A 27,816-nucleotide genomic window follows, 5' to 3' on the forward strand; every position below is an offset into this window, starting at 1 on the left:
TCATCCTAATTAAAGGCAATGATAAATTCACACCCACTTTAGGATAATTAATACACTTGTAAACGTCAAATGGCATTAAAGGTAGGGCTACAACAGGGTCGGGTTGGGTCGGTTTTTTCAAAACCCTAGCCCAACCCTGGATCCCATTATCTCGGCCCTGACTTGCCCTGACAGGGCCGAAGAACCTCAACCTATGGCCCGCCCTACAGAGCTCAATGCTGGCTCTAGCCCGCCCTGATTGGGCAGTGCCGGGCCGGGCCGGCCCTAATTGATCCTAGTGCAAATACTTGTTAACTTGTTAAGAGTGCCAAAAATAAAGAAACCACTTATCATATAGAACAAAATGATCAATAAACAGAGAAAGGGAACAAAATAAGACAATATGAATTCAACAATATGACAGGCAACATAGACAATTAATAATAACAATATAAAGAAACATCAATCTAAGATAATAGAAAACATTAGCAAACGAAACATGCATAGATGGTTCAATTCTATAATAGAAAACTTAGGATCGGGTCGAGTCAGGGTACCCGAGGCATTAACCAAGAACCCAACCCGACCTGAGCCAGGGTCTAAAAAAATGAACCCTGACCCGCCCTCAGGGTTGGAAAATCCAGCTGACCCTGTTCGGACTTAGGGCGGGTCAGGGCTGACAGGGCCAAACTTGTAAATATTTAAAGGCATGCCACAACAATCCAACTTAAAGAGGGTGCGAATTATCCTAAAGGGAGTGTGAATTTATCCTTGCCCCAAATTAAACCCTAATATAAACCCAAATATTTGATAGCTCGAAAAAGAAAAGAAGAAAAAAAAGCACAAACCCTCCTCCTTGCTATTTTCCGGTCCGTCCTTGAAGACGACCATGGCGTCTGGTCCGGATTCAGCAGGAATGACCCTCATGGATCTGATCACTTCAGATCCATCTCCTGCCTCTCAATCTACTCCTTCTACTTCATCAGGAGGAGCATCCTCTTCTTCTTCTTCTTCTTCTACACTTGGAAAACCAGTCCAACAAACAGATCGAAAGACCAAACGAAGCACCTTGATGCAGATCCAAAGCGATACCATTTCCGTTGCCAGAGCTCTTAATCCCGTCAGAGCTAATATCATCATGCCTCAAAGACAGCCTAAAAAGGTTTTTTCTCCCCATTCCCAATTTTCTTCATTTTTTTTCCTTTGATCTTCAGATCTTTGCTTGAAATTTGCTATTTTTTTTCTGAAATTTGGTTGATGGATTGTTAGAATTAACATTTTTTTTTGGATCTCGGTGAATAGAATTTGTGCTCTGCATAGATTGCGTTCCCTTGTATGAATATTTTTCTAGGGTGAATAAAAATGTACAAGTTGTTAGGGCTTTTTGTTTGACAATTGCCTTTGATGTGGGAGATAATCGATTCAACTACCTACAAAATTGTTGAATTTTCCTCTGGATTTTTTGCTCTTCAGTTCTAAGCTGGATATGTAATATTCGCCATTGTGCACATTGCATTGTGGTCTCCAATACTCTCTCTTTCTCTCTCGTGCAAACAAATTTAGAGAAAGATGAAGAAATAGATTTAAGAGAATGGAAACAATGTATGAAATTAAGATGGGAGAGAAATCTGTAGCAACTGGAACGATCTAAGAAATAACAAATTAATAAAGAGGAATCCACCTTTGGGGTCTTTAAAATCTACCTAGAGCAGCACACTATGTAGAAACGCTGCTAGAGAAGGGTTGTAAGCTCTCGAAAATCTTATTGATCCAAATCATCATGTTTACAAGCCCATTCACCTCTTCAAATAAAGCAAACTAAAAGACTCCCACTAAAACTTGAATTCCATATTCCTATTAAAACATCTAATGAAACCACTATTGGAACTTAAGTCTTATTAGGACTTGGATTGTGGAAATGACATCTCCTAACCATAGTTTTAAAACTCTCCCGCATCATCGTGGACTCGTTGGATTGTGGAAATGACGTCTCCTAACCATAGTTTTAAAACTCCCCTGCATCATCGTGGACTCCCCCGAGTCGACTCCCTTTTTCCTTGGTCGCGTTCTACGTTTTGCCCTACAAAATCAATAAAAAGTTCTTAGACTCTCCTGAGTTATGACCGCGTCAGCTGAGTATTCAGCCGCGTCAACTGCGTTTTTGGCCAAGTCCGCACCGAGCCGACGATGATTTTTCTTGGCCACATTTTGACCCGCATTCATGTTTTTAAACACTGCTCCTAACTGAAATCAACTACTACTTAATTAATAACCCAAAGACAAATATACGTCTGTGAACGGAAACAATATGGCTTCTAGTGGATGGATGGTCTCCGCCATTTATTCTTTTTATATTGGTGACCCCCATCATTTCTCCCCACCTTGAAATCATTTGTGTCCAACAAATGGATGTAGATGTATTGTTAGTAAAGATCGTGATTAAGACGGTGAAAATCCACTGCTGTGACCCACATACCATCGGACTTTGGTCAACCCTTCCATTTCAATGACAACTTGTGATAGCCACCACGCCTTATGGAAGCGAGCTGATCCTCTAGCACATCTTCTATCTCTTCTAATATCTTATGTACAGTAAGCAACTGCATGCTTTGTTCACCGTCACCTTCATCCGTATGATGGCCATGATAAATGGTTGTCCTCCACTTTGAAGACATTACTAATACCCATATCCTTAGGCAGGTCACATAAGCATTATGGTCAATATTCTTAAGGATTTTATAAGGAATTACACTACTAGAGTGTAGCTTCTGTAATTTCCCTTTTGCCCTGTTTGGTTGCTCGGGGGGCGGCTTGGAGAGTAGTGGAATAAGAAGTCAAAAGGGAGTAGACAAGCATGGAAGAGTGGTAAGTAGTGTTTGCTTGCGCGGCAATCCTCTCGAAGAGTAGTGGAAAAAGTAACGATGTCATTAGACTCATTACCAATATAGAGTTAGAGAGAGATATGGAAGAGAGAGAAAGAGAGAAAGCGAATAAAACAAGACCTTTTCTATTCTTCTTCCACTCAAATTTATCCATTTTGGTAAAATTTGGTTGGAAGATGAGGGGAGGGAACATTAGCGCCACCTAGGTGCCACGTAGGAAAAAAAGCAATGATAATGTCCCAAACATGTCTGGGATTCAAATGGAGTTTCAATGCAAATTTGACATCCAAACATGAATCGGCATTCATTGGAAGTTCATTGGCATTTGAAACTCCAATGAATGCCGAGCGTTTGAGCAACCAAACAGGGCCTTAGGAAATATTTTTGGCCTAATACGCACCATCATGATATCACTTTTCACAAACTTCATGATGCATCAATGTCTATCGGCATGTGCCTTGCAAGATTCATTACTAATAGCAATCTCTTGTCTAATTCCTTCATGAATCTCGTTTATATGTTGCGCAAACACTTGGACATCATCACTAGCTCGGGCATCTGAGCTAACGGAACTGCGCCAATTGGTCGCCTCGGCTGAATTCCTTAACTTCAAATGGACTACGACCTGCAGTACGACTAACCGAACTGTTGTAGGCAAATTCAGTAATAGAAAGAAGCTGATTCCAATATGTCACATACTTTTTAGCTGTGCATTGCAATAGATTTCCTATGCTTCTATTTATCACTTCAGTTTGCCTATCAATATGTGGATGGAAGGCAGAGGAACTGAAGCTTGGTATTCATCATCTTTTGCAAAGTCTTCCAAAAAAACATTTCTATTGGAAACAATAGTCATTGGAGGACCATGTAGATGAACAAGCACCTTAAAGAACCACGAGATGAAGATTGTCATCTTAAAAAATCTCTCTACTATACAATTATTAATATCTTCTCTTGTCAAGAATGAGAGACAAATTTCGTCCATTCGAAAAACGGATAGAAAATCCAACTGAAACATTTTTTCCGAGAATCCAATCTATTCTGGTGTATTTCATCGTTCTTCTTTCCTTCTTCCATTCCAGTAAGAACAATCTGTTCCTTTAGGAACTGTGGGGGGTGAAAACTTGTAGAGAAGTGTAGCCCTAACTTACTAATAAGGCATATGGGCCTCCCCCATGAGTAAGTTGCTTGAACACCAATCTTTTCTCTAAGGCCAAATAGAGCGGATGGTCAAACCGAGCGCATTAATGCCTTGCTATAGGAATACTTGAGGTTTTGCAAAACCAACCAGAAGGACTGGGTACACCTTCTGGACATGGCCCAATTCTGCTACAGTCTGCAAAAAAGCGAGGCATCGAACCACAGCCCCGGGAATCATAGCCAGGAAGAAGGATTGAATTGCACTTGGTTTGCTCCTGTTCGACTTCAATTACCATTTGGAGATTGAGGTCGTCCTTCATTATGTTCCTGCATTGCACTATCTGTAAAGAAAGAGCCAAAATTCTAGAAAAATTTCAGAAAATGTATTTTTTTTTACTGATTTTTTTGTGTTTTAGTGATCGCTTTCTAGCCTTTTGTGGGACATTTGATGTCTTTTAACTGTCCCGATCGAATAGGAAGGATAAAAGACATCAAAACCACCCCATTTTCACACCTTTGAGAATTCCGTTCATTCCTAAAACCCTCTTTAAACCCAACCCAAGCTTGGGTTTTTTCACAGTAAACAAATTTCCATCGGCCGCCTCATCTTTTTTCGGAAAAGATCACCGGAACTTCTGAAACATCGGAATGTTCCATCCCAGTGAGCGAAATGGAGATGGAATGATGCTTCTTCATTGTCTTCAGTGGTCCCAAAGCAAAGTCCATCCTCAAGTCTTGCTAAGGCTCATGAGGTGTCGATAAAGGAGTGTATAACTTGTGTTCTGCTTTGTCCCTTTTGGTAATTGGCAAGTATGCCATTGCTTAATATTTTGAGCAACATCTCTCTTCCATCCTGACCAAAAGAAACGATCTTCACTCATCGCGATGTTCTTATCGTGGCCAAAATGTCCACCAAGATCACCTCCATGCAGTTCCCTTATGATGTGACTTTGAATCAAAGTATTCAATAAATATAAGCGTGTAACTTTAGAAGGATTCCCATTATGGGTAGAATAATGAGGATAATCTGCTTGATACCCTACCATTTCAAAAACAAAATCTGCTTGATGCCCTGCCATGCGATCTGTATCTATGACTCCAAAGCCACAATCACTTGCATACTCCTGCTCAATCTGATCATCAAACCCAATGACTTCGACTGTGATAGTACTAGTGGATAAATGGTAAGTCCGTCTACTCAAGTCTCATAGAATGAGTCCTCCTCCATCTTGAATGAAATGAGATTTAATTTATGAGACTAGACCCATCATTCTGCATAATATAGGCCGGTAAGTGTCTGTAATGCATCATCTATTTGTAGTGTTATAGAAGTACCAAAATGTGTTTTAACCAAGGATTCCTGCCGCTGTTACATAATTAGCATGTATTGCTTTCTTGTGACTTGTTTTGTTGGCACATATGGTGTCTCTAACAACCATTTTTTGTTCTTTCAGCCAGTTTCATATTCCCAACTTGCACGGAGTATTCATGAACTTGCTGCGGCATCTGATCAGGTTTGTACTTTTTTCCTTACAGGTTCCTCGCCATATTCCTTTCATGCTTGTGTGGTGTCTTTGCAATAAATCACTTGTCTCTTTTTGGTACTTATGTGTAGAAAAGCTCCCAGAAGCAGTTAGTGCATCACGTATTCCCCAAACTTGCTGTGTACAATTCAGTGGATCCTTCTTTGGCTCCATCCCTTCTCATGGTATGAGTTTATATACTTCCTTCTCTCTTGTAATGTTGTTATTAACATAATCCCTCTCCATGGGGCTCATTTGATGCCTTGAGATATTATGGCTTCTCATCAGCTGGTATATTACGGTCAATAGTAATATTTATATCTGGTTCTACGAATCATAGCAGGCAGAGCTCTTTATTATTGAATGGTATCGTTATTACTTATTACTTTGTTTGGGGGTTCCATCAGAATTTCTTCCTTTTGTTTCATTATCTTCACAGCCAATTTATTTCAAGACATCCAAAAGAAAGTTAATCATTAAACGACTTGATTGGTTTTTTTGTTTACTTCGTTTGAGCTTGGAAAAATAATGGTGATTCCATCATATTGGAAAATTCTCCCTCAGAGCTCAGCCTGTTTGTCTATTTTCACACCTGATTTTATATAGATTAGTTTTTTCTTTCTTAGAAGTTTGGGTTCTGATTCAAAAGTTTAATAGTTCTTCAGAAGGCCTTCTTGCACAAACCATCTAACCATTAAAATTTACTATGATGAAATATCTTAAGTCTAGGTGAATTGATACTTTTGTTTCTACTTTTACAGCTTCATCAGCAATGCGAGGATAGGAGTGTCCTGCGCTATGTTTACTATTACTTGGCCAGAATTCTATCGGATAGTAGTGCTCAAGGTTTAAGTCCAGGTGGTGGGATCCCCACACCAAATTGGGATGCTCTTGCTGACATTGATGCTGTTGGAGGAGTGACTAGAGCGGATGTTGTACCTCGAATAGTAGAACAACTTACTTCAGAGGCCTCAAATGCTGACACTGAAAGTATAGAAGCACATGCATTTGGCTTTTTTTATGAATTCTATCATATTACAAGTAGTGCTCATGGATTTTCAGTTATTAGTTCTCTGTTGTTTGATAATAACAGAATCCTGCTTTTATTGTGCTTCTTGATAATGATGGTGTCGTTTAGTATGTTTGAGAAATAAATTCACTAACCTCCCATGATGACCCCTTACTTGTTATGATCTTTGAACTTTTGGAGCAGACACATAAACTCTCAAGTCTTGACTTGACACAAACTGTTATTAGCTCAAGTTGACTCGGTTGATCATAAACCGAGCTATTTTTTGAACAAAGTTTCAAGGAAATATCTTTCCAAGAATTTTTTTATTCCTCAAATGAGTTTTTTGTGCTCTTGGTCAAGTTTCCAAGTTTCTTTGTCGAGTGGACTTGAAACAAACTGTTCTTGCTTCAAGTTGACTTGGTCGATCATGAATCCACTTGATTGCACTTCCCGATCTATTGTTTGAACGTAGTTTCAAGCAAATATCTTTCCAAGAATTTTTGGATTCCTCGCATGAGTTTTTTGGGCTCTTGGTTTAGTTTCCAAGTTTCTTTGCTGAGTGGGCACCTTACTGAGTTTTTGGCAAAACCTGACTCGGGTCATAACTGGGTGGAGTTGGCTCTACTAGGTTTCAAATCAATTTGTTTAGTCTTGAAACTGTGATTTGAAGCTTGAGCAACACGTATCCCAAAAGAACTTGCGACTCTTCTTGCAAGCCGAATTTTGCATTACACTTATCTCTATGGTCTCAACAATTTCTTCATGCTGGAGGACAACATATAATGTTTCAACTGGCTTCTTTCATGGTTGGGTGTTCTCAAATCATTGGCTTTTGTGCAAATAATTTATCATAGCATCGCTTTCTCTGTGAAATCACTTCTAGTCTATTCTATGATGGAGTCAAGGTTTTAAATTTTGGTTTCAGTGGAAATTTCGGTCGAAATCTTGTAAAATTAAGTGAAAAATTTCGGTAATCACTAAAATTTCCGTGAAAATCCCTCAAATTTCGGGGAAAATCCCAATAATTTCGGTGGAAATCCCTTAAATTTTGATGGAAACCTTGTAAATAAGTGAGAAAAGGAAATTTTGGCAAGATCTGGTGAAAATTCGATTCACCGTGAATTTCGTTTGAGACTTGGCTGAAACCAAAATATTTCGGCCGAAACGACATGTTTCGGGCGAAATTTAAAACCTTGGATGGAATCCTATGCTTGAGAAAGAAGATGTATTGCTTTTATTCTCTGAATAGTCCATGATGCTGCATATGACCCTACATGCCAAACCCTTCCCATTTTTTCATAGTTTCCCTATTGATCGCCCTTTAAAACATTCAATATGACTTTAGTATGATGTGATTATTTTCAATTCCACTTATACACTTGCTGACTTTTGAACTGACTTTGTTTTTGGATTGTGAAACAACCAGTTACTCCAAAAGCTTAAGCTGTTGGAGAAGGCATTTTTTAATCTTTTATACTTCAACACACCCTGTCACGTGTGGCCCCTCTTTTTAGCGTTGGCCTACACGTGGCACATGTGGCCCCTCTTTTGAGTTTGGCCATTGCATGTGGATTTTTACTATCAAGGAGGTTTGAGCTCAGGACCTTTTGCTCAGATACCATGTGAAACAACCAGTTACTCCAAAAGCTTAAGCTGTTAGAGAAGGCGTTTTTTAATCTTTTATACTTTAACATGGATCAAATGCTTACTTATAGTTGGACTTTCCTTTTTTGCTTTCTTTAATATGTTATTACAAGTTCATGAAATTGCGTTTGACTTTCATTTATTGGTATTTTGAAGTTCATGCACGAAGATTGGCAGCTTTGAAGGCCCTTACTTTTGCTCCGGCGAGCAGTTCCGAAATCTTGTCCAAATTATATGAAATCGTGTTTGGTATTCTTGAGAAGGTTTACTGTATACTACTGTTCCTTTTTCCCTTATTGAAACTTTGATAAAACTTCGTTTCTTAAATATACTGGTAACATTAATGAAATAACTTTGTTAATTGTTATTGCTACACGTCTGGACTATTATAGAAGATATAATTGGAGGCCTCAAGGACCTTTCCACCTCTTTTAAATTTCAGGTTGCTGATACGAAACAAAAGCGTAAAAAAGGCGTCTTTGGTAGGCAGGGCGGTGATAAGGAGGTAATTGGATTTAACTGCAATTATGGATTAGGAGGAATGGATGTTTCCCTACATTTGAATTCTTTTGCCACACATGGTCCCTCTTATGGGATCTATCTTTAAAGCCACAAGTAGGTCAGTCTATATACAATGGGTCATAACATCTTATATAGAGAAGAGAAAAATATCTGTACGTCTTTTGTATTATTACATTGTTTCTGCGGATTTTTAAAATATTTGTTGTATTTGAATTTTTTTTCTTATCATATATTAGTTAAATTTACTTTCTGGTTGTTTTGCTTTAAGTTGTGAAAATATTCATTATGTTTTTAGCATCTTCCCTGATGCACAATACTAAATTGAAATGTTGTCTAGGATCCCACTAATACAAGAGGAGTGAGTTGGGCTTACTATCCTAGAGAATACTAATTTTGTGCATTAATTGAAATGGTTTTGTTTGCAAACTATTTTAGTTTTTCAAAGTGGCAAACACAAATGTATGGCTGCTTTGGGCTTCAAAGGCATAGCACCCATTAGGTTCCTATTGCCATCAATATAAAATTGAATTATAGTATCCACTGGCTTATGGAAGTATAGTTTTGGTCTTCTGTCATAGTCTTGCGCTCAAGTCTCTCAGTTGAGTGAATTGAAGATCGTAGTATTTGAATTTGGAATAGGGTGGAAATTGACATGTCAAAGGAAATAGAAGAAGGGTGTGGGTGGGCTCTAAGTGGTAGTTCACATTTCCTATTTGGGTCTTCCTCTGTGTTGGCAAAGCTTCCAATCCAAGTCACCATGGGAGTCCTGTAGTGAAGAGATTTGAGAAGTTATCATTGTGAAAGACAGGTCTCCTATCACTTGGTAGAAGGATTGCTTAGTAAAGTTGGCTTCATCAAACTCACTTTTTGCACTTTCTAGCGCCGTGGGCCATTTAGAGAGGCTCCAAAAAGATTTTATATGGTTTGATAATAAAAGATTTGAAAATGCCATTTAGTAAAATGGGAAAGTTTTGCAAGAGTAAGAATAGAGGTGGCTTAGGGAATTGAAGATTAAAATGAATGAATCAAACACTATTAGGCAAGTGGCTTCAGAGACTTCACAAGGAAAGGGTTATGGAACCAAATTATTTAAGTATGGGTTTTCTAATCAAGATTTGTTGGGAAATGTCTAGAAATGTCGGATCGACGGTTTGATAGCTTAGTTGGCCTTTTTTCATGCGTTGATTGTTGATGATGAATGTACAAATAATAATAATAATTGACCTTAAGGGAAGCAAGTCTTTCCGTGGAGATTCACAGCTTGGAAGGACAAAATTAGGGACCGGATCGGTGGGATGGGTGTGGTTTTTCATCATGTTAAACGATCTGCAAATGTCGAGGCGGACAATCTAGCAAGAGAGGGGTGGGGAAGGCAGCAGTTGGAGCTTTTTGATTTCCTTCCCCCTTAGGTTCCATTTGCTCTCTTCGCTTTTGTATTGCTCCTCTTGGGTTGACTTCCTTGGACGGCTTTGTTCTGTATGTTCTCCTTATTTCATTAATGATATCTTTACCATTCAAAAAAAAAAACTGCCCTTTAATTAACTCTTTAGCTTCATCTTCTAGTGGCCCTTTACTTTATTGACCATTAATGCTAATGGATTTTTTTTTGGATAAGATTTTATTAAAAAGAAAACAAGAAGCGACTGAGATGGTCAGATACAAAGCATAAATAAAAAGAAAGAATGATCAAATTCAAAAACCAGAGGTTTTGCTAGGAAAATTGAATACCACGTAGAAGCTAAAGAGGTCCCTGAGTCAGGTAGCCTGGTTAATCATCTGGATCGACCCTCTAAACTCGCTTGAACATGCTACAGCGGTTCTTCTGGTTGAAAGAAAATCAAAAAGTGTGCTTTCGGTTGCAAAATTCCGATCAATCAGTGAAAGCTAACAGCAACCTCGTTCTTCGGATCCCGAATCTTAGAACTATTTAAAGGAAGGGATTCATGGACGGATTGGACAACTACCGATTTGACTGATTGAAGAGTTACCAGACAAAAGGAAGAGCTCTGGGGGAGGTCCCCCAAAGCCCCCTTTAGGCACACCGTTTGCCTGATACAGGACAGATGCGACCGTTACAACCTAAGAAGGGCGTTTATGGCACTAGCGTCAGGCATTCTTTTGAAGCTGGGAGGGGATTGATTCATTCATTCATCGGATACATCTTCTTCCATGATCCGTTTCATGTCAACTCTAATTAGTTATCAAAAGGCCTACTTTACAAAGGGAATGTCGTTTCCCGGGAACCTTGCAACCTTGCGGTTCCCGGTAACCGGCCGCATCGAGTCGTTGCGTTCGATCACTCCCTCTATTTTCTCCCGCCTACGCTTTTGTGGACTTTGGGGGGAGAGCTATGAGTCCGTTCCCTCACTTCACTCACTTAGACTTCTCTTTAGAATAGAAGAGTAGATCGTTCGGTTCGGCAGCAAGCTGAGCAGTTCTCACTCTGTTTGGTGACCAAGCTTAAAGAATGCCATAAAATGATCACAAAAACTTCAAACACCAAGCTCGGGTAAACAGATGAGCCGGCAGAAGGCGCTACGGTTGTTAGGGGAAAAGGTCTGTGTCTGTGAAACAAGCAAGCTTAGCAAGCTTACCAACCAATAGCTACAAGCTTAGCAAGCTTACCAACCAATAGCTACAATACCACATTCCAGCCAGTCATATTGATTTTATTAGCTTACGGGTAAGCTAGTCATATTGCAAGCTTACCCTTCACCACTAGCGGTTGAAGGTAGCTGTGACCATTCCAGTCCAGCCACTGTTCTGGGGAGAGCGGTCGGACGCTCTTTTTGAAAAGATTATGTTCGGAATTCTTCCAAGGTGGACATGACATGACCGATTCTTTATAATAAAAAATGAGATTTATGCGAAGAAACGGCCACACTCGCTCCCCTCAGCAGGCTGATGGAAATGGACTGACATCCGTATATGCGTTAGCTTATCGCCGAACGTGAATGATCTCAACATTATTGCCTTTCAGAATATCCTTTATCTCCTCGATGGCATTTCAAATCTACACAGGTCTCTGAAATACTCTCACAACCACCTGATCATGTTGAGGGAATCTCCTTCTATAATCATCCGATCTAACTGTGAATGGTCCATGATCATAATTCCATGAAGAACCGTCAATACATCATCTTGTTAGTCTTTAGTTCCAATTGTACCATAGAAGGCAGACATCGTTGCCCTGTTCTCCTTTCTTAGGATTCTCCAATGCTTGTCGGACCGGGCTTGCCGAAACTTAATCCATCAAAATCCAGCTTCAATTTCCCTGGAGGGGTGTGGTTTCCGAGTGGGCTATGGGTCCTCTTGGAGGTATCTACCCAACATGGTTTCCTCCCATGACTGTACGAGGAGACTGGGATTCCTTGGAAAGAAGGAAGGTTTGATGCCCACTGAATGGCCGTAAAAGAATTCACCCTTGTAAGCTGCGGACACTCTAAGAGGAGCCTTTAAGAATCTCCTATTTCTTTCTTTCCATACTAGCCACTGAACAACAACAAAACGAAGGTTCCATACTAGACACTCTGAGATGATGCTGGTGTTATAAGGCGGGAACCACCTTGATATTGTTGTCTCTTCTATTAAATTGTTGTTATTCTGACCGCTTGTTCGGTCTATGTTTTTATCGGGGACAACTTGTCCCTTTGTACTCCTTTCTTTTATGGTATACAAGTTTCCTTATCTTTCAAAAAGAAAGAAAGAAGGATCCATAGTATCTTACCTCTAGGGGCAAGGGCAAATGGCCACAATTCAATGCAGTATGCTAAGTGGCCAAGGAAAACCCCACACACCAAATAAGTCTAGGATGAACTACCAAAGTTCACGGGTGAAATTGTAGTGGATAAGCAGATGGGCGACACACTCGGCACAATGTGCACAGTGGTTGATTATGATTTTGTGTCTATGGCATTGCTAGTCTACTGTAAGGATCCTATTGAGGTAAGTTGTTCAGCAAAAAAGCCACCGCTTGGGGCGGGGCAAGAGATCAAATTCTCCGAGAGTGCCGGGGGGGGGAGGTGAGGGGCAAAGATGCTACACCATCAACTTCCTAGTCGAAGATTGGAACTGTATGTTCCAGTCCACACTGTAAGTAATATGTACGTTGCTTTCTCTGTGGTAGGTGACTCTATATAGCATAGGAAAATCATCTTTTAGTGCTCTGTTGCCATTCCAATTACCAAACAGAATTTGATCTTGCCCCCTTCTACTTGGATGCAAATTTCTGTTTGGAAAGCAGGTTTAAGCTTGAGGACGTCTCTCCAAATCGTGAACTCCTATAGTCCAGTACTCGTCAATGGGAACCCACTCTCAATCCAAAGATGCTCCCTTCACCAAATCTCCAAAGCCATTTGACCAGTAAGGTTTATTTTGAAAAAAGAGACCGCGATGGTCAAGATACATGAAGGGAAAGAAACATAGAAAGCACAGGTTCCAAAAAAAGCACCAAAACAAGTCATGGGGGGGGGGGGGGGGAGAGTCATATAAAGCCAAAGACTCTTTCCGTCTTTCGACATCTCTAATCTAGCCAAGCTATTGGCTACCTCATTTGCCGATCTACGAACATGCTTAAAATGTAAAGCCGTTGATCTTTTGCAATCATCAATCTCATCAAAGAATTTGTTGAACCTCCAAGTATGCTTTTGGATATTTCTTATTGTCTTTCTTTGAGGTTGCTCTATCCTGAGGATCATTAAAATTGGACACAAGAAGATCGACATAAAGTACAGGCAGAGATTGGAAAGGACCGCCTTAACTAGTGTGATTCTTTCCCCTGAAGGAAAGTATGCTTTTTATCCAAGGGGTCAGTTTTCTTCCCATACTTCCAATCACTGAGTCCCAGGGGCACCGAGAAGGTCTAGCGATGAATAGGGCGAGGTCCAGATATGACTTTGGTAGGTCCTCCTTGCATCCCATGGAATTGGCAAATGTCTTTGATTTTTAACTGATATTTGATAGAAGTTTAGAGGTGGTTCTAAGAACCCACTCATGCATATATGTGTGCAACAGTTTGCATAAGATTGAAGATGGTTTTCAATTTGGAAAATTCGAAGAGAAAAATAGTAGGGATACGAATCTTATTTGAATAAAAAGAATGGAGAAAATCAAGAGTTTTGATTTTAAAAAGGACACAGGAGATTTCAAATTCTTTTTCTAGTATCATTAAAAAAAAGTCTTATTCTAGTTAAAATCTAGAGAAACTCCTGGACTTGTGGACTGTGTACAAACATTTGTATTTTAGTCTATGTTGGAATTTTATGCATTTCCATTTTTAGTAGATTAATGTAGAGAAAAGCAAGAGTTTTGATTTGAAAAAGGACAAAGGAGATTTCAAATTATTTTTCTAGTATCATTATAAAAAGTCTTATTCTAGTTAAAATCTAGAGAAACTCCTGGACTTGTGGACTGTGTAAAAACATTCGTATTTTAGTCTATGTTGGGATGTTGTGCATTTCCATTTTTAGTAGATTAATGTATAAAAGGAAAGGTATTCGTAACTATATTGGGAGTTCAATTTTTATGGTTTTATGCGTTTTCTATAGCTAGGTTAAAGATTTTCTGCATCTTTTCTGTTTGTTAGAATTTTCTGGTGTAATAAAATTCATATGGTGCTTCTAGCTGCTCTAGTTGTTTAATAAAATTCATATGGTTCTTCTAGCTTCTCTAGTTTGGTCTACTGGACTCAATTTCTATTCTTTAATGTCTATCCCTTTGATTTTATTGTTAAGGTGCTGCATAAGTTATGTTTCCATTGATGGATTTCCGATGCTAATTTTGTTCTATTTTTTCTACTTTGATGCTTAATGCTGTACTTTTAGTACTAAACTGTTGGTCGGTTAGTTCCATTATTCTTCATTGTGGTGGTAACAAGAGATGGATGCTCTGCCTGTGCAGTCTGTTATACGGAGTAATTTGCAATATGCTGCCCTGAGTGCACTGAGAAGACTTCCACTAGATCCAGGAAATCCAGCATTCCTCCATCGAGCTATACAGGGGTAATTGGATTTTTTTACTTAATTTTATTTACAAGTATTACATATAGTTATTGTTCTCATTTATATGATGCTGTGGTTTGTGTTGAGTTTTGGATGATGCTGTAACTAGAAAAGGAGTCAATGGATATATTAAGAAAAAATCTTATTATTTTTAGGATAATAATACTCCCACGCCCTCTCCATAATAACAACATGACATTGATTGTTGTCTTGTGCGGTATCATGACATGTTGCGGATTTAGCTGCCCCAGCAGGTATCTTGATATCGTTTTTTCATTCTTTAACAAGGAAAAAGATATTTGAACCTGTCCGCTTGGCCTCACAATCTCGCAATGACGGCAAACTCTTTTTTGTTTGCATCTCACAGCCCTGCTAGGAGAAATTGTATCTTTTTAAATTATTTTAAACGGCAAACCCAACCCTTCCACCATCATGAGAATGTATTAAGGATTTTAAGTTTTTGATGAATAAAGATTGATTGGCTTCTCCCCTCTACAGGTTTTTCTCCTTCCTTTATTCCTGTTCTCTTCTTCCCCTCTTCTTCTTCAATTCTTCTCTTCTCCTATTCTTGTTCTTCTTCTCCGATTCTTCTATTTCTCCTCTATTCTTCCTCTTCTACTTCTCCCATATTTCTTCTCTTCTACTTCTACTTCTGCACTTCTTCTCCTATTCTTCTATTTCTCTTCCCGGTCCTACATCAACATCAGATAGTCTTGAAAGGACGAAGGACTCCAAATCAAAAACTGGATTCTGATCTCGATTTTGCCTTTCAGAAGCAAGATGCAAGAAGCCATGAAAGGCTTCCTCTCTCTTATCTCTCATGAGCCATATTCCTCCGCTTCCTCCGCCGCCTCTTCTTCCTCCGTTGAAATTAAAGTAGATTCCATGTCCATGAACCCCCTTCGCATCATTTAGCATTTCCGTACACTTCACTGTAATATAACCAAACCAGAAAACAAAAATACAAAAGAAAAAAGTCACGTCAAGGATGTGAAAGTCGAAGAAAAAGATTGAGAGTGGGACATTAATAGCATAACCTTTGAGGATCCCATTATGCCTTTTCTTTCTATCAATTATTCTGCTCTAGCAGCAGTTCAAGGTTTTGCTTTTTCGGCCAGTCACTAGTTCCATAGGTTATGCAGTCAGATTCCGTAAACAACTAGCTGATACCTTGGAGTTGATTTTCATTAATGATGCAAAACAACTGAAGGGTAAAATAAAATCCTAGAAATTAAATAACATGTAAATAAGAATCCTAGAAACTAAATAACATGGAAATAAATCCTATTGGGCAAATATGCCACTTCTTGGCCTACTATCTGCATCATTATCCCCCGCTTGAAAAGAATTCGACCTCGAGTTCTAGTCCTCCTAGATCAAATATGTACATGACCCAATCAAGCAGTAGGAGTCGTAATCCGTCAGAAGAACTCGTGATGTCTAATGCTCGCGATAATTGTGAGAGTAGTCTAGTATGCCAACAGAGCAATAGGGAAGAAATCACCCACGTAGAATCATAAGAAAGCAAACTGTGCCGGAGAAGTAAACTGCCTGGGAAGATAGCAACGTACTCCTCCTGGATCGGTGGGATCGGCGTGACAGCTATAAGTAATACCAATCCATGACTAGCCTCGATAAGGTCAGCATCTGCTAGTATCATATCTGGCTCAATGGAATCAGGAACAAAGCCAACTGCTAGAATCGTATATGGCTCAGTGATGTCAGGCTAACAACCCTCTTGATGATCATCATGTGCACTGAAATCCTCTGTCTCAACCTCCACAATCATCTCAAGCGGAACATCTACCGAAGAATCAATCCTGTCACTGTGCTCATGTACTGATATGGAATCAGTATCCTCAATGAACTCCTTGTGCTCTGCATGCTTTGGCAATGAATCACCAATCACTGGACTCTCTGGCTCTATATCTTCCCATCTCTGATTCTATATTTGACAATAGCAAGGGTTCAACAACTATAATGGTGTCATCCACATTGTCCGCTGAACCATCAGGTGGCTCCTCAGTATTGTTAGCAAAATTCTTCTCAGATGATTGATTTGTCAGTTTCCTCTCATACTATCCTTTCTAATATTGCCTAAACTTCAGCTTCTTGTGCAAGTCGAACAGCTTCTTCTCGTTGTGCAGCTTCTTCACGCATCAATCTTTGTTTATACACTGCTTGTTCACGTTTCAATCTCTGCTGATACTGATATGCATACATCCTTATAAACTCGTAACGAACTTCTTTCTATAGACTGAATGGTGGCTTGCCTAAGTACTTGCGCTCTAGCACGAAGAATCTCTATTTCGACATGGTGTCGCTGTAGACTGTATCCGTGACTCGGCGAATGGTTATTTGATCATAACCATAGTACTTATGGTATGCATTAAGAGCCTTGATCCATTCTAAACATGCATCCTCGAAATCTCCATAGGGATAGTAGTAATCATCATAACTATAGAAATATGGAACATATGGTGTAGTCATCATAGTGGGGCGAATCATCGTCGCATGGTCCAAGATGGAATCTGTTAAAATCAACTGTTAGATCTATCTGTGATGTAGAAAGGAAAACTGTAGGGAATTTAACCAGGTAGAACTCACCCCTAAAAGCTAGCCGTTAGAGGGAGGGCGCCCATACCCTTATAACCCATCCCCATTACTTTACCGATGTGGGACTGTTTGCTTTTGCGTGGAACCCCAACAATCTCCCCCTCCACGTGGAAGCAACCTGGGTTACCACGTCCTGAGCTCTGATACCATTTGTAGTGAATTTAACAAGCAGAACTCACCCCTAAAAGCTAGCTATTAGAGGAGGGTGCCCATTCCCTTATCCCCATCCCCATTACTTTACCGATGTGGGACTGTTTGCTTTTGCGTGGAACCCCAACAAAAACAATGCCTTTCGCAGATCTAAAATCGAACTCCTGGATAGCTCAGATCAGTGGTCGAACCAAAACAGATGGACAACCAAAGTTGCTCGAAGTAGTGCTTGGGCTTGTAGCTGGCTTCTGAAAGTGGGCTCAATATACTTCTCAAGTTGCGACGAACAACTTTCACGTTAATGGCGAGTTCAAATTCCGAGCGGAAATATACCAATGAAGGAGAGAGAAAATGAGAAGAAGAGAGGAGAGAGAAAATGTAGAGAGAGAGAGAGAGAGGGAAAACTCCGTTTCTAAAGAGTGGGGGAGTTTAAGTGACTAAACTAAGAGGGGGGTGCCCTAGAGGAAAGGGGGGGGTGAGAATATACCTTAGTATATAAGGTGACAGATGGTTTTATAAAGGGGGGTGTCCAAGGAGGGAAGGGGGTGGAAATTATCTGTTTTTGTCTTCCAAGTGGTCACGTGAACCACTTTGAAAATGCAACCTGTACCTTCTCTTTGTGAAACTTGTTGTACAGGTTAAAAAAAGAATAACTAGGGATTATATTATAAGGAAAGTTACCTTTATTGGTCTCCAACAGCTGGACCCACTTTGTTGCTTGCTTGTATGAGAAGGAAACTTGTTCTTGCCTTTAGTATATACATATCTCTTATACTTTTTTTTTTGTGGTTTCCTTCTAAGTTACGTAGCTAACAGGAAGGCAACTTGTCTGTCTCGAAAGAAATTTCAGCAAAACAGAAACTGTGTGTTTCCTCCGTCCACACGAATCCTTTTTTCCGCACGACAATCAATCGACCTTAGGAGCTGGGGATATGTGCTGGAGGCTTGGCTTCTCGCATGGGTATCTCTCAGATGGCTGTTACCAGGCTGGACTGGTAAATGTGGGCACGCTTCGTGCATTCACAATTACTGCTGTTCAAATTTTGATACTCAAAATCCAGACTATGTAGAAGCATCAGATGGTTATCCTCTCATTGTGAAGGAAGGTGACAAGGACAAAACAAAGAAATAGAAGAGGAAGTCTTATTTTTGGTTGATGTTTCTGTTTGTTTTGAGAGGAATTTGGTCTGTAAATTGGTGGCAAGAGACTGAAAACTGGGTGAAATCAGAAAGGCTAAAACAATATGAAAAGGGGGCTGTTTAGGATTAGGGCTAGGGCTAGGTTAGGGTTAGGGTACTGTTTGAGTGGTGGTTTAGAGGGCTGATAATGAAGGGGAAAAGTGGTCTGTGGGATGTTCTTTTGGTTGGAAGATGGTGGGCAAAAATTTCAGATTGTAAGGGCTGATTGTGAGGCGTCTTAAAAGTGATATTTTAAAAGGGTTTGGAGAGGTTCGGTTGGGCAATTCTCAGGGTGAGAATTCTGGATGAAAGGTGGTTGGCTAAGGGTGTTTCTTTTAGCGAAAGAGTGGTTTGTGGCGTGAAAAATAATTTTTTTTACGTAGTTTCAGAAACTTACAAGTCTAGGTCAAACCCACGAGTCTTTTGTGCTTCCGCAGTCGTCTGACCCGAGCAAGGGTACTTGGATCTTTCGCTCTGATACCAAGTTTGATGTAGGACCGGGAAGAGTAATAGAAGAAAGAGAAGAATAGGAGAAGAAGTGAAGAATTAGAATTAGAAGTAGAAGAGAAGAAATATGGGAGAAGTAGAAGAGGAAGAATAGAGGAGAAATAGAAGAATAAGAGAAGAAGAACAAGAATGGGAGAAGAGAAGAATAGAAGAAGAAGAGGGGAAGAAGAGAAGAGGAATAAAGGAAGGAGAAAAACCTGTAGAGGGGAGAAACCAATCAATCTTTATTCATCAAAAACTTATAATCCTTAATACGTGCAGCCTATATATAGGCAACTGAAATAAAATTTCATGGAAAGTAATTAGAAGCCCTAAATCTAAATAACATGGAAAATAAATCGTAGAAACTAAATAACATGTAAATAAGAATCCTAGAAACTAAATAACATGGAAATAAATCCTATTGGGAAAATATGCCACTTATTGGCCTACTATCTGCATCACTATATGACCAAGGGAATTGGTTCCAATATCCTTAATAAATAAGGAAAACTTTAAGAAGGTAACTGGTTGGGAAAACTAATGCAGCCCCAGCCCGTGATACCACGCAAAGCAACAATTGAGGTCATGCGTTTATTGGGAAAGAGAGCTTGGGAATACCATTCCCCTATTTTTTTTCATGTAATCTTAATGCGATCTCTTATTCTAGTTATTTCTGGAATACTAATTTTCTGCAAGAAATGGTTTTCTTACTAAATGCATGTCTGGAAAGAGAATGTGAAAATGGTTTTAGAAGTTAAAAAAGGTTTTAGAAATTCACAAGTAACATGCAGAATTGGGTGGCCTCTATGAACGTATTACCAAAACATGTGTGTGTGTGGGGGGGGGGTCTTTTGAATATGACATATCTATGAATTACGAGTACTTTTTAACATAGCAGACTCTCTAAGTGCTACTTATGGAGGTTCATTCCATTCTAGGCTCCTCTTTCTTCCCCATGCTTGAATCTGTGGAACCCTGATTTCCAGACCCACATGAGGTCAAGACCTCCTTGCTGCTCTCATCTCTAACCCTACCTCTTAAGCCTCATATTACTTGATTTCCTTGCTTAACAAAAGTTTTATCTTGAAGCCTTTCTTGGCATAACCCTTATCTTTAATTTCGTCTCAGTTAGGTTTTTCTTCAGTTTTCTTGTATATCCGTTTGAAAAAGGAACCGATTATTTCAACTTCCTGGTATCTTTGTTAAAGATTCTAGGGTTTATCCTTAGATATTTCTTCTTCTATTGTTGTTCCAGGTAATTTATATCTTGCTATATTATCCTAACTCTATAATATCTTTGCATTTTGATTTTGAATTGTTGGATTTTCTATTGGTCAATTTTATTTCTAGCTTGTTTATCTCACTGTAGGGTTTCATTTGCCGATCCAGTTGCTGTGAGGCATGCCCTTGCAATTATTTCTGATTTGGCTGCAAAAGATCCTTATTCTGTTGCAATGGCCTTAGGTCAGTTAATTAATTTTTCACGTCAGATGCATGTACTTTCTAATGGTCTCTGGTATCCAAAACTCATTCACCAGACACATGCAGGGGACACATTTAGGTAGTATGTTTTTTTAGTATAGACATTCTCCGTGGCTTTGTCACATCTATTGTTAGTATGAAACCATATTTGATGTTTTATTTCTTCTTTTGGCCCTACACTAATATATTTTTCCTTGTTTACTTTTGGCGTTCAGGAAAGCTGGCACTCCCTGGAGGTATTCTTCTGGTTCCTCGCTTACATCTTGACTGTTATTTTCAGGTTTTATGCTATACTACCAGGAAAAAAAAAAAAAAAAAAATAAAAAAAAAAAAAAAAAAAAATATATATATATATATATATATATATATATATATATATATATATAAACAGTTCCTATGCTCGAGCTCAGATAGCTTATCTGTGCTCGAGTGTAGGAAACAAGGGTGGGCCCACATTTTATTAGGATATCTATTTGTGCAACATTTGTTTAGTGTTATTTGTTGTACTTAAAGGGATGCAAACTTGAGTGCTCATGATCAACATACAAAAATATCATGCATTCATGCAACCACTGAGCATTTTTTTTAATTATTGAAAGATCTATACTTTAGGACAATATTTGTATATTCTAATTTTCTGGCCTTTGATATGGTGCTTACCCATCTACCGTGAATGATTGTATATGTCTAGCATTCCTAGAACCCCAATTTAGATGCTCAATGAAGATGGATGTTATATGAATCAGGTGCTTTACAGGATGTTCTCCATTTGCACGATGTTCTTGCTAGGGTGTCCCTTGCTAGATTGTGCCATACATTATCTAGAGCACGCGCATTAGATGGTATGTGTAACTTTTAATTGCTTCTTCTTTCCAAATAGTCTATATTTTTAACAGTGACATTGGATAGCTGATGTGGCTTAAATATTATATGTACAGAAAGGCCTGATATTAAATCTCAGTTCACCTCTGTGCTCTATCAACTTCTTCTTGATCCTAGTGAAAGAGTTTGTTTTGAGGCAATACTATGTGTATTGGGCAAATTTGATAACACAGAGAGGTATGTGTTTTATCTATCTGTAGGAAGATTAATGTTTAGTTTTGGGGCCAATAGTATATAAATGTCATGTGATGATTGTGTCTTAAGTTTCTTCTAGAATTATTCATGTTTATGCAAAGCCCATTTCTTCCGTGGATTAATCAGAATGTGATGGTATCAGAAATCCAAATTGAATATTTATTTATCGTACTGTATCATCCAATCCAAATTATATGTTTGTATGATACTCGAGCAATATTTTTTTGGGATGAATGGTCTATATGCCAAATGATGCATACATCTTATTTTATGTTCATATCTTTCAAATGGATGACCAATATATAAGAATTTCTATGATCTTTTTAATAATCAGAAATGTGATAGTATAAGGCATGCAGATTGAATCTTTAGCATACAGTATCGTCCGATACAAATTATATGTATGTATGATACTAAGCAATATTTTTTTGGATGAATGGTTTATATGTCAAATGATGCTTACATCTTATTTTGTGTCACGGTTTATATGTCAAACGATGCATACATCTTATGTTATGTTCATATCTGCCAAATGAAACACCAATATGTTAGAATTTCCATGTTCTTTCATTCCTAATGTGCATTTATTATAGGACTGAAGAGCGGGCTGCGGGTTGGATTCGATTGACAAGAGAAATTCTCAAGCTTCCGGAGGCACCCTCTGTATCATCAAAAGAAACTAATGTTCAATCAAAAGATGCCCTCCCGCCAAAGTCTGCCAATGATAAACCTGCCACAAAACAAAGGCGTCCGCAACCTCTTATCAAACTTGTAATGAGAAGGTTCGTGAATTTCATTAAATTTGTGCCATTCAGATTCTTTCATGTTATGAGTTATAGCGTTATAGGTGGCCGTAATTCTGCTAGTCATGCTTCTTGTTGAAGCTCACAGTTGGATTTGCTGGTTTTCTATCATCAATGAGCTCTCTACCATTAAAAAAAAAAATCAAAAAAATCAATGAGCTCTCTACATCTTACTGTTTTTTCCCCTTCCTGTCATAGACTGGAAAGTTCCTTTCGGAGTTTCTCTAGGCCTGTACTTCACGCGGCAGCTAGAGTTGTGCAGGAGATGGGAAAAAGTAGGGCTGCGGCATTCTCTTTAGGTGTCTATGATATTGATGAAGGAATCCATCTTCAATCATATTCTGACAATGTGGAGTCATCTGACTCAAATCTGAACGAGACATCACAATCTGAAGGTAATCCTCTAGTAGTCTTTTATATGCACCAGTAAGTAACCATGCAACATTTTGCCGTGCAGTAATTTTGGTCATCTTTGAATTTATGATAACTTATGTCTTTGCTTTAAAGGAAGTGAACGAACTTTGTTTTTAAATTTCGTTGGTAATTTTCCACTTTAATTTTGCCAAGTCAATGTATTCATGACAAGCTGAAGTCATGACTGAGTGCAACATGAACCTCATCTGGGTATACAAGTCTTGTCTCTATTTTCACAGACATTCATGTCAAATAATTGTTATGCAAGATGACTTGTTTTTAGAACAGCCATTATTGAACCTGTTGAATGCATTTCTCATTTATAAGGGCATGCTTGTAACTTTCTTTTTGCATATATATAAATATGATTTTCGTGTGGGAGGGAGAATAACTCTCACAACCTTTTCTCTCATCTCCTATCTCTTCTCTTCTCCTTTCTCTTCTCATCATCCAATGTAGAAGATAACATGGTATCAGAGCACACATTGGAAGTGATTGTCTCCCTTCCTCCTTAGGCCCTGTTTGTTTTAGATTATGACAACCGATTGTGGAGTCCCCAACCTATTATTGGACTTCACTAAATTTGAGTCCAACAATCAGTTGGGGACTCCACAATCGTTTATCATAATCTCAAACAGACAGGTCCTTAAAGGTTCCATGCCGTAATTTCCCATCTTCTTTTTTTTTTCTTGGCCCCCCAATCCTAACTCTAGCCGACCATCCTCTTTCTCCTGTTTTTTTGGGTTTTTCCATAATCACCAATCCGGCAATCCTAATCTCCTTTCCCTTGAATTCTTTCACTCCACAACCCTAGCCCTAACCCCACTAATTTTCTCTCATTAGTGAGTTCAAACCCTACCCTAATCCCCTTCTTATTTATGATCTAAACTCATTGCCCCTCCCCTTTCACCCCGTTTTTGGTTCCGGGACGTTGGTTGGTGGCCCTTTTTTCTTCATGCTATGTTTGTGTGGTGTTATCGATTCTTTGTTTGTCTTGGAACCGCATATTGATGTTATCGATAGCGTATGTTAGCGACTTTGTTGGTGAGGTCTTTGTGTTTATGGTCCTTTGTTGTTGCTGGTGATTGTGTGCGGGCTTATGTGGTTGTTATTTGTGGTACTTGGTGGTTAGTGGCATTCCTCGTCGGTTTCTCATTGATATTGGTGGGGGTGTTTTGTTGGTGGATGGTTCGTTACGTGATTCGTAGCCTCATCCTTGTTGTTTGTTGTTGGCGGATGGTTCGCTACGTGACCCGTGGCCTCATCGTTGTTGGTTGCTGTTGGTGCCTTTGTGGTAGTTGACCCGTTGGTGTTCTTGTTGGAGCCGTGTTGTTGGCTTCTTGATGGTGTGTTGGTAGTTGTTGGTTATTGTATTGGAGGTTGTTGGTTGTTCGTTGCGTTTGCAATTGTTGGTTGTTGTTGGTGAAGATTTGTGTTTGGTTGCTTGTTAGTGTTGTTGTTGCTTGGCGTCTGATCTCCGTTATGGATCCAGTGGAGCCTTCTTCTTAGTTGGTGAGATCACCCCTCCTCCTTATGCCCCATCATCTAATTATTCTCTGGTGGAGGCTCCTTTTCAAATGAACTCCATAAAGCTAAATAGGACAAATTACCCACCTTGGAGGATGTCAGTTCAGACATATCTTCTCAGGAGTGGTAAAGTTCATTTTCTTGAGCATGACCCTCAGCCATTCCTGTGGGGTTGTATGGAACCCCAAGTTGCTGTTGCAATGATGTATCTTCAGTCCTCTAAGGAAATCTGGGACCATGTGGCAACTTGGTTTCTCCTTCAGGTACTACTCTTGTATTTGATTCCCCTATTGCTTCCCCCACTCGTTCTCGCATGGCTGCACATCCTATTTCACAGTTTGTTTTGAATGAGCATCTGCCACCTTCATTTCTCTCCTTTGTTTCTAGCTTGTCTTCTATTACCGTGCTTAAGTCAATTTTAGATGCTCTAGCTCATCCTGCGTGGCGGGCAGCCATGGATGCCGAGATGGCTGCCATTCACTCCAATAAAACGTGGCAGTTGGTTCCTCTTCTCTCTGGAGCTCATCCTGTTGGGTGTCAATGAGTCTTCACTATTAAGATCTTCCAGATGGGGCTATTGAACGCTAGAAAGCGCGCCTTGTTACAAAAGGATACACTCAGACGTTTGGCGTGGATTATCAGAAGACCTTCTCTCCTTGGCCAAGATACCTTCAGTAGTGTTCTGATTTCCCTAGCTGTCTAAGAAGCACGGGTACGGGTACGGGTACGACACGACACGGGTACGCGGGTACGTGATTTTCCAAAAAACCCGGGTGCGGGTACGTTCAGGTACGTTAAATATAATAATATTTTTTATTATTTTATTATATATTTATAAAAATTAAAAACAATTAAAGAACAATCAAATTACAATTAACATCACCAAAATAGCAAAATCTAATATTACTCCATATTTCATAAGTTCCAACTTTAAGTACAAGATGTTACGATCGCATCATTCATTAGATACAATGTCCGTCGCCTCATCTCCAATATCATCATCTACATCATCGGTAAAAACAACGGCTTCCAAATCCGGCTCATCGAGTGAAAGGCTAGCAACTTCAAGCACCCCAACATCCTCAAAAGAGTCAAATGAATCTCCACCTATGTCCCACATCCTCGTCTCTCCCTCTGCATAATGTGGAGATCGTCTTGATAGAAGACGAAGATTACTATGAATAAAAATCAAGTCCTGAGCCCGTTGTGGAGTTATCTTGTTCCTTCTCAAAGAATGCACAAAGGAGTAAGTGCTCCAATTCCTCTCGGCACAAGATGAAGACGAAGGCTGCATAAGAAGCTTCAAAGCTAAGCTTTGAAGCATAGGAGCACACGTACCGTGGACAGCCCACCAATCATAAGGCTCTAAAGTAGCTCGGTCATTGATGGAATCAACGTCATTGAATAATCCAGACTTCATAGAGAAGTGGGCAAACTCCACATTAGCCTTCGTGCGATCTGCTGAATTGGGAAAATACCTTTTGAAACACTTTACCCTCTCTGCATAAATCATTGTATCCTTATGTGGAGGAACACGATTTGAACCGGCACTAAGCCATTCTTTGCTGTAATACCTTCAAGAATAGAAAAAATAATTTAGTTTCATGTTAAAAGTAGGTAATAAAGTTCACAATGAACATAACTATTAATCTAAATAAAATTTGAAGTCACCTAACCTTGGATTCAATGAATGAGCCAAGCAATGAAGCGAAGTGTTGCTCTTGTTCCAACGATCAAAAAGAATTTCTTGCACCACTTCATAAAAGCTAGACTCTTCTTCTTTTCTCTTTGCTTCATTCCTATAGATTGCTGTCTTCACTTTCTCAATAATCGTGTCCCACATATCATAAACCAAATGAGGACAAGGCTTATCCGTGTCACACTCTCTTAGCATGTCATACATAGGAGATGTAAAAGAGAGTATGTAATCGATAGAATCCCACCAAATGTCATCCAACACCTTCTCTTTCACAAACTTTGCTTTTCCTACATCATCATCTCGATAGCAATTCCATTTGTCACTAATCACCGTCGATTGTAGACCTTGCTTTAAGAGTTTAAATCTCTTAAGCATCACAATAACACTCGCAAAGCGAGTCTCGGCAACGGAAAGCAACTTCAAACTATTGAAGTCGTTGAATATGGCCAATCTCATCGAAAAGCAAATACTAAAATTGGGGCAGCAGTAAAGCCTATTCTCTAGCAAATCCCATATACAAGCAAATACTAAAATTCCATATACTAGCAAATCAGCAATTAGCAAATCCCATATACTAGCAAATCCCAAAACACTAGCAAATCCCAAAATTCCATAGCAAATTGCCAAATTTCATATAAAACAGTTTTCAGATTTAAGGCCCTGTTCGTTTCAGATTTTGACAACCGATTGTGCTCCCAAAAGGGAAAAAGCCCAAAACCTATTTGGAGATTATGACAACTGATTGTCAGCCCTAAATAGGTTTGAGGCTGATAATCAGTTGCCAAAATCTCAAACGAAAAGGGCTTAAGTTTGGAGATTATGACAACTGATTGTCAGCCCTAAACCTATTAATCTGAGGAAATAGGTTTGGGGAACACAATTAGTTGCCATAATCTGAGGAAGGGAAAAGAAAAAAAAATGGGAGAGAGAGAGAGAGAGAGAGAGAGAGAGAGAGAGAGAGAGATACCTTTAAAAGAGAGTGGAAGGGAGAGTCGGAGGTTCCGTCGGAGGAGGGAGCCGGAGGGAGAGGGAGCCGTTGGGAGAGCCGGAGGGAGAGGGGGCCGGATGGAGAGCCGGAGGGAGAGAGAGCCGTCGGGAGAAGGAGCTGGAGGGAGAGCCGTCGGGGAGAGAGAGAGAGAGAGAGAGAGAGAGAGAGAGAGAGAGAGAGAGAGAGAGATCTGCGTTAGGGTTTTAAAAAACCCAAATCGTGGTTTTATTAAAGTTAAACCCCCCCCCCCCCCCCCCCCTTTTACTCCACACACACACCCCTAACTTTAGTTTTTTTTTAAAAAAAAAGTTAAACGTGTCGGGTGCGCACCCCAAACGCACCCGACATGCACTCGAATCACAAAAGTTTTTTTTTTTTTTAATAATTTCTAGGGTGCGTACCCGGGATGTACCCGAGCGTACCCGTACTAGATACGCACCCGACACGGGTACGAGGGCTTTTTAGGGGTACCCGTGCTTCATTGCTAGCTGTTAATCGTGGCTGGCCGCTATATCAATTGGATGTTAAGAATGTGTTCCTTCACGACGATCTTACTGAGGAGGTGTATATGGAGCAACCTCCTGGTTATGTTACTCAGGGGGAGATGTGCTCAGTCCGTCATCTCCGTAAAGCTATTTATAGACCTGAGCAATCTCCTAGGGCGTGATTTGGACGGTTCAGTGATGCAGTT

The 27,816-nt window shown here is 39.5% G+C and overlaps 1 protein-coding gene across 3 annotated transcripts in view; it reads left to right on the forward strand.

Annotated features, from left to right (window-relative positions):
* Positions 1-785: 785 nt before the first annotated feature.
* Positions 786-27,816, forward strand: part of LOC143858913 (SH3 domain-containing protein) — a 41,155-nt gene continuing 14,124 nt past the window's right edge. For all 3 annotated transcript variants that reach the window (XM_077369603.1, XM_077369604.1, XM_077369605.1), the window contains exons 1-13: positions 786-1,141; positions 5,456-5,515; positions 5,617-5,709; positions 6,286-6,514; positions 8,337-8,443; positions 8,623-8,685; positions 14,601-14,701; positions 20,505-20,599; positions 20,833-20,853; positions 21,364-21,459; positions 21,556-21,676; positions 22,288-22,476; positions 22,696-22,892. In XM_077369603.1, coding sequence (XP_077225718.1) covers positions 869-1,141; positions 5,456-5,515; positions 5,617-5,709; positions 6,286-6,514; positions 8,337-8,443; positions 8,623-8,685; positions 14,601-14,701; positions 20,505-20,599; positions 20,833-20,853; positions 21,364-21,459; positions 21,556-21,676; positions 22,288-22,476; positions 22,696-22,892 — 1,645 coding nt within the window. In that variant the 5' untranslated portion in view covers positions 786-868. The remainder of the gene's footprint in view (positions 1,142-5,455; positions 5,516-5,616; positions 5,710-6,285; positions 6,515-8,336; positions 8,444-8,622; positions 8,686-14,600; positions 14,702-20,504; positions 20,600-20,832; positions 20,854-21,363; positions 21,460-21,555; positions 21,677-22,287; positions 22,477-22,695; positions 22,893-27,816) is intronic.

The sequence above is a fragment of the Tasmannia lanceolata genome, unplaced genomic scaffold (assembly GCF_043159265.1).
Source record: "Tasmannia lanceolata isolate RefF3 unplaced genomic scaffold, GAP_Taslan_0.1 ptg000029l, whole genome shotgun sequence".
Classification (NCBI taxonomy): domain Eukaryota; kingdom Viridiplantae; phylum Streptophyta; class Magnoliopsida; order Canellales; family Winteraceae; genus Tasmannia; species Tasmannia lanceolata.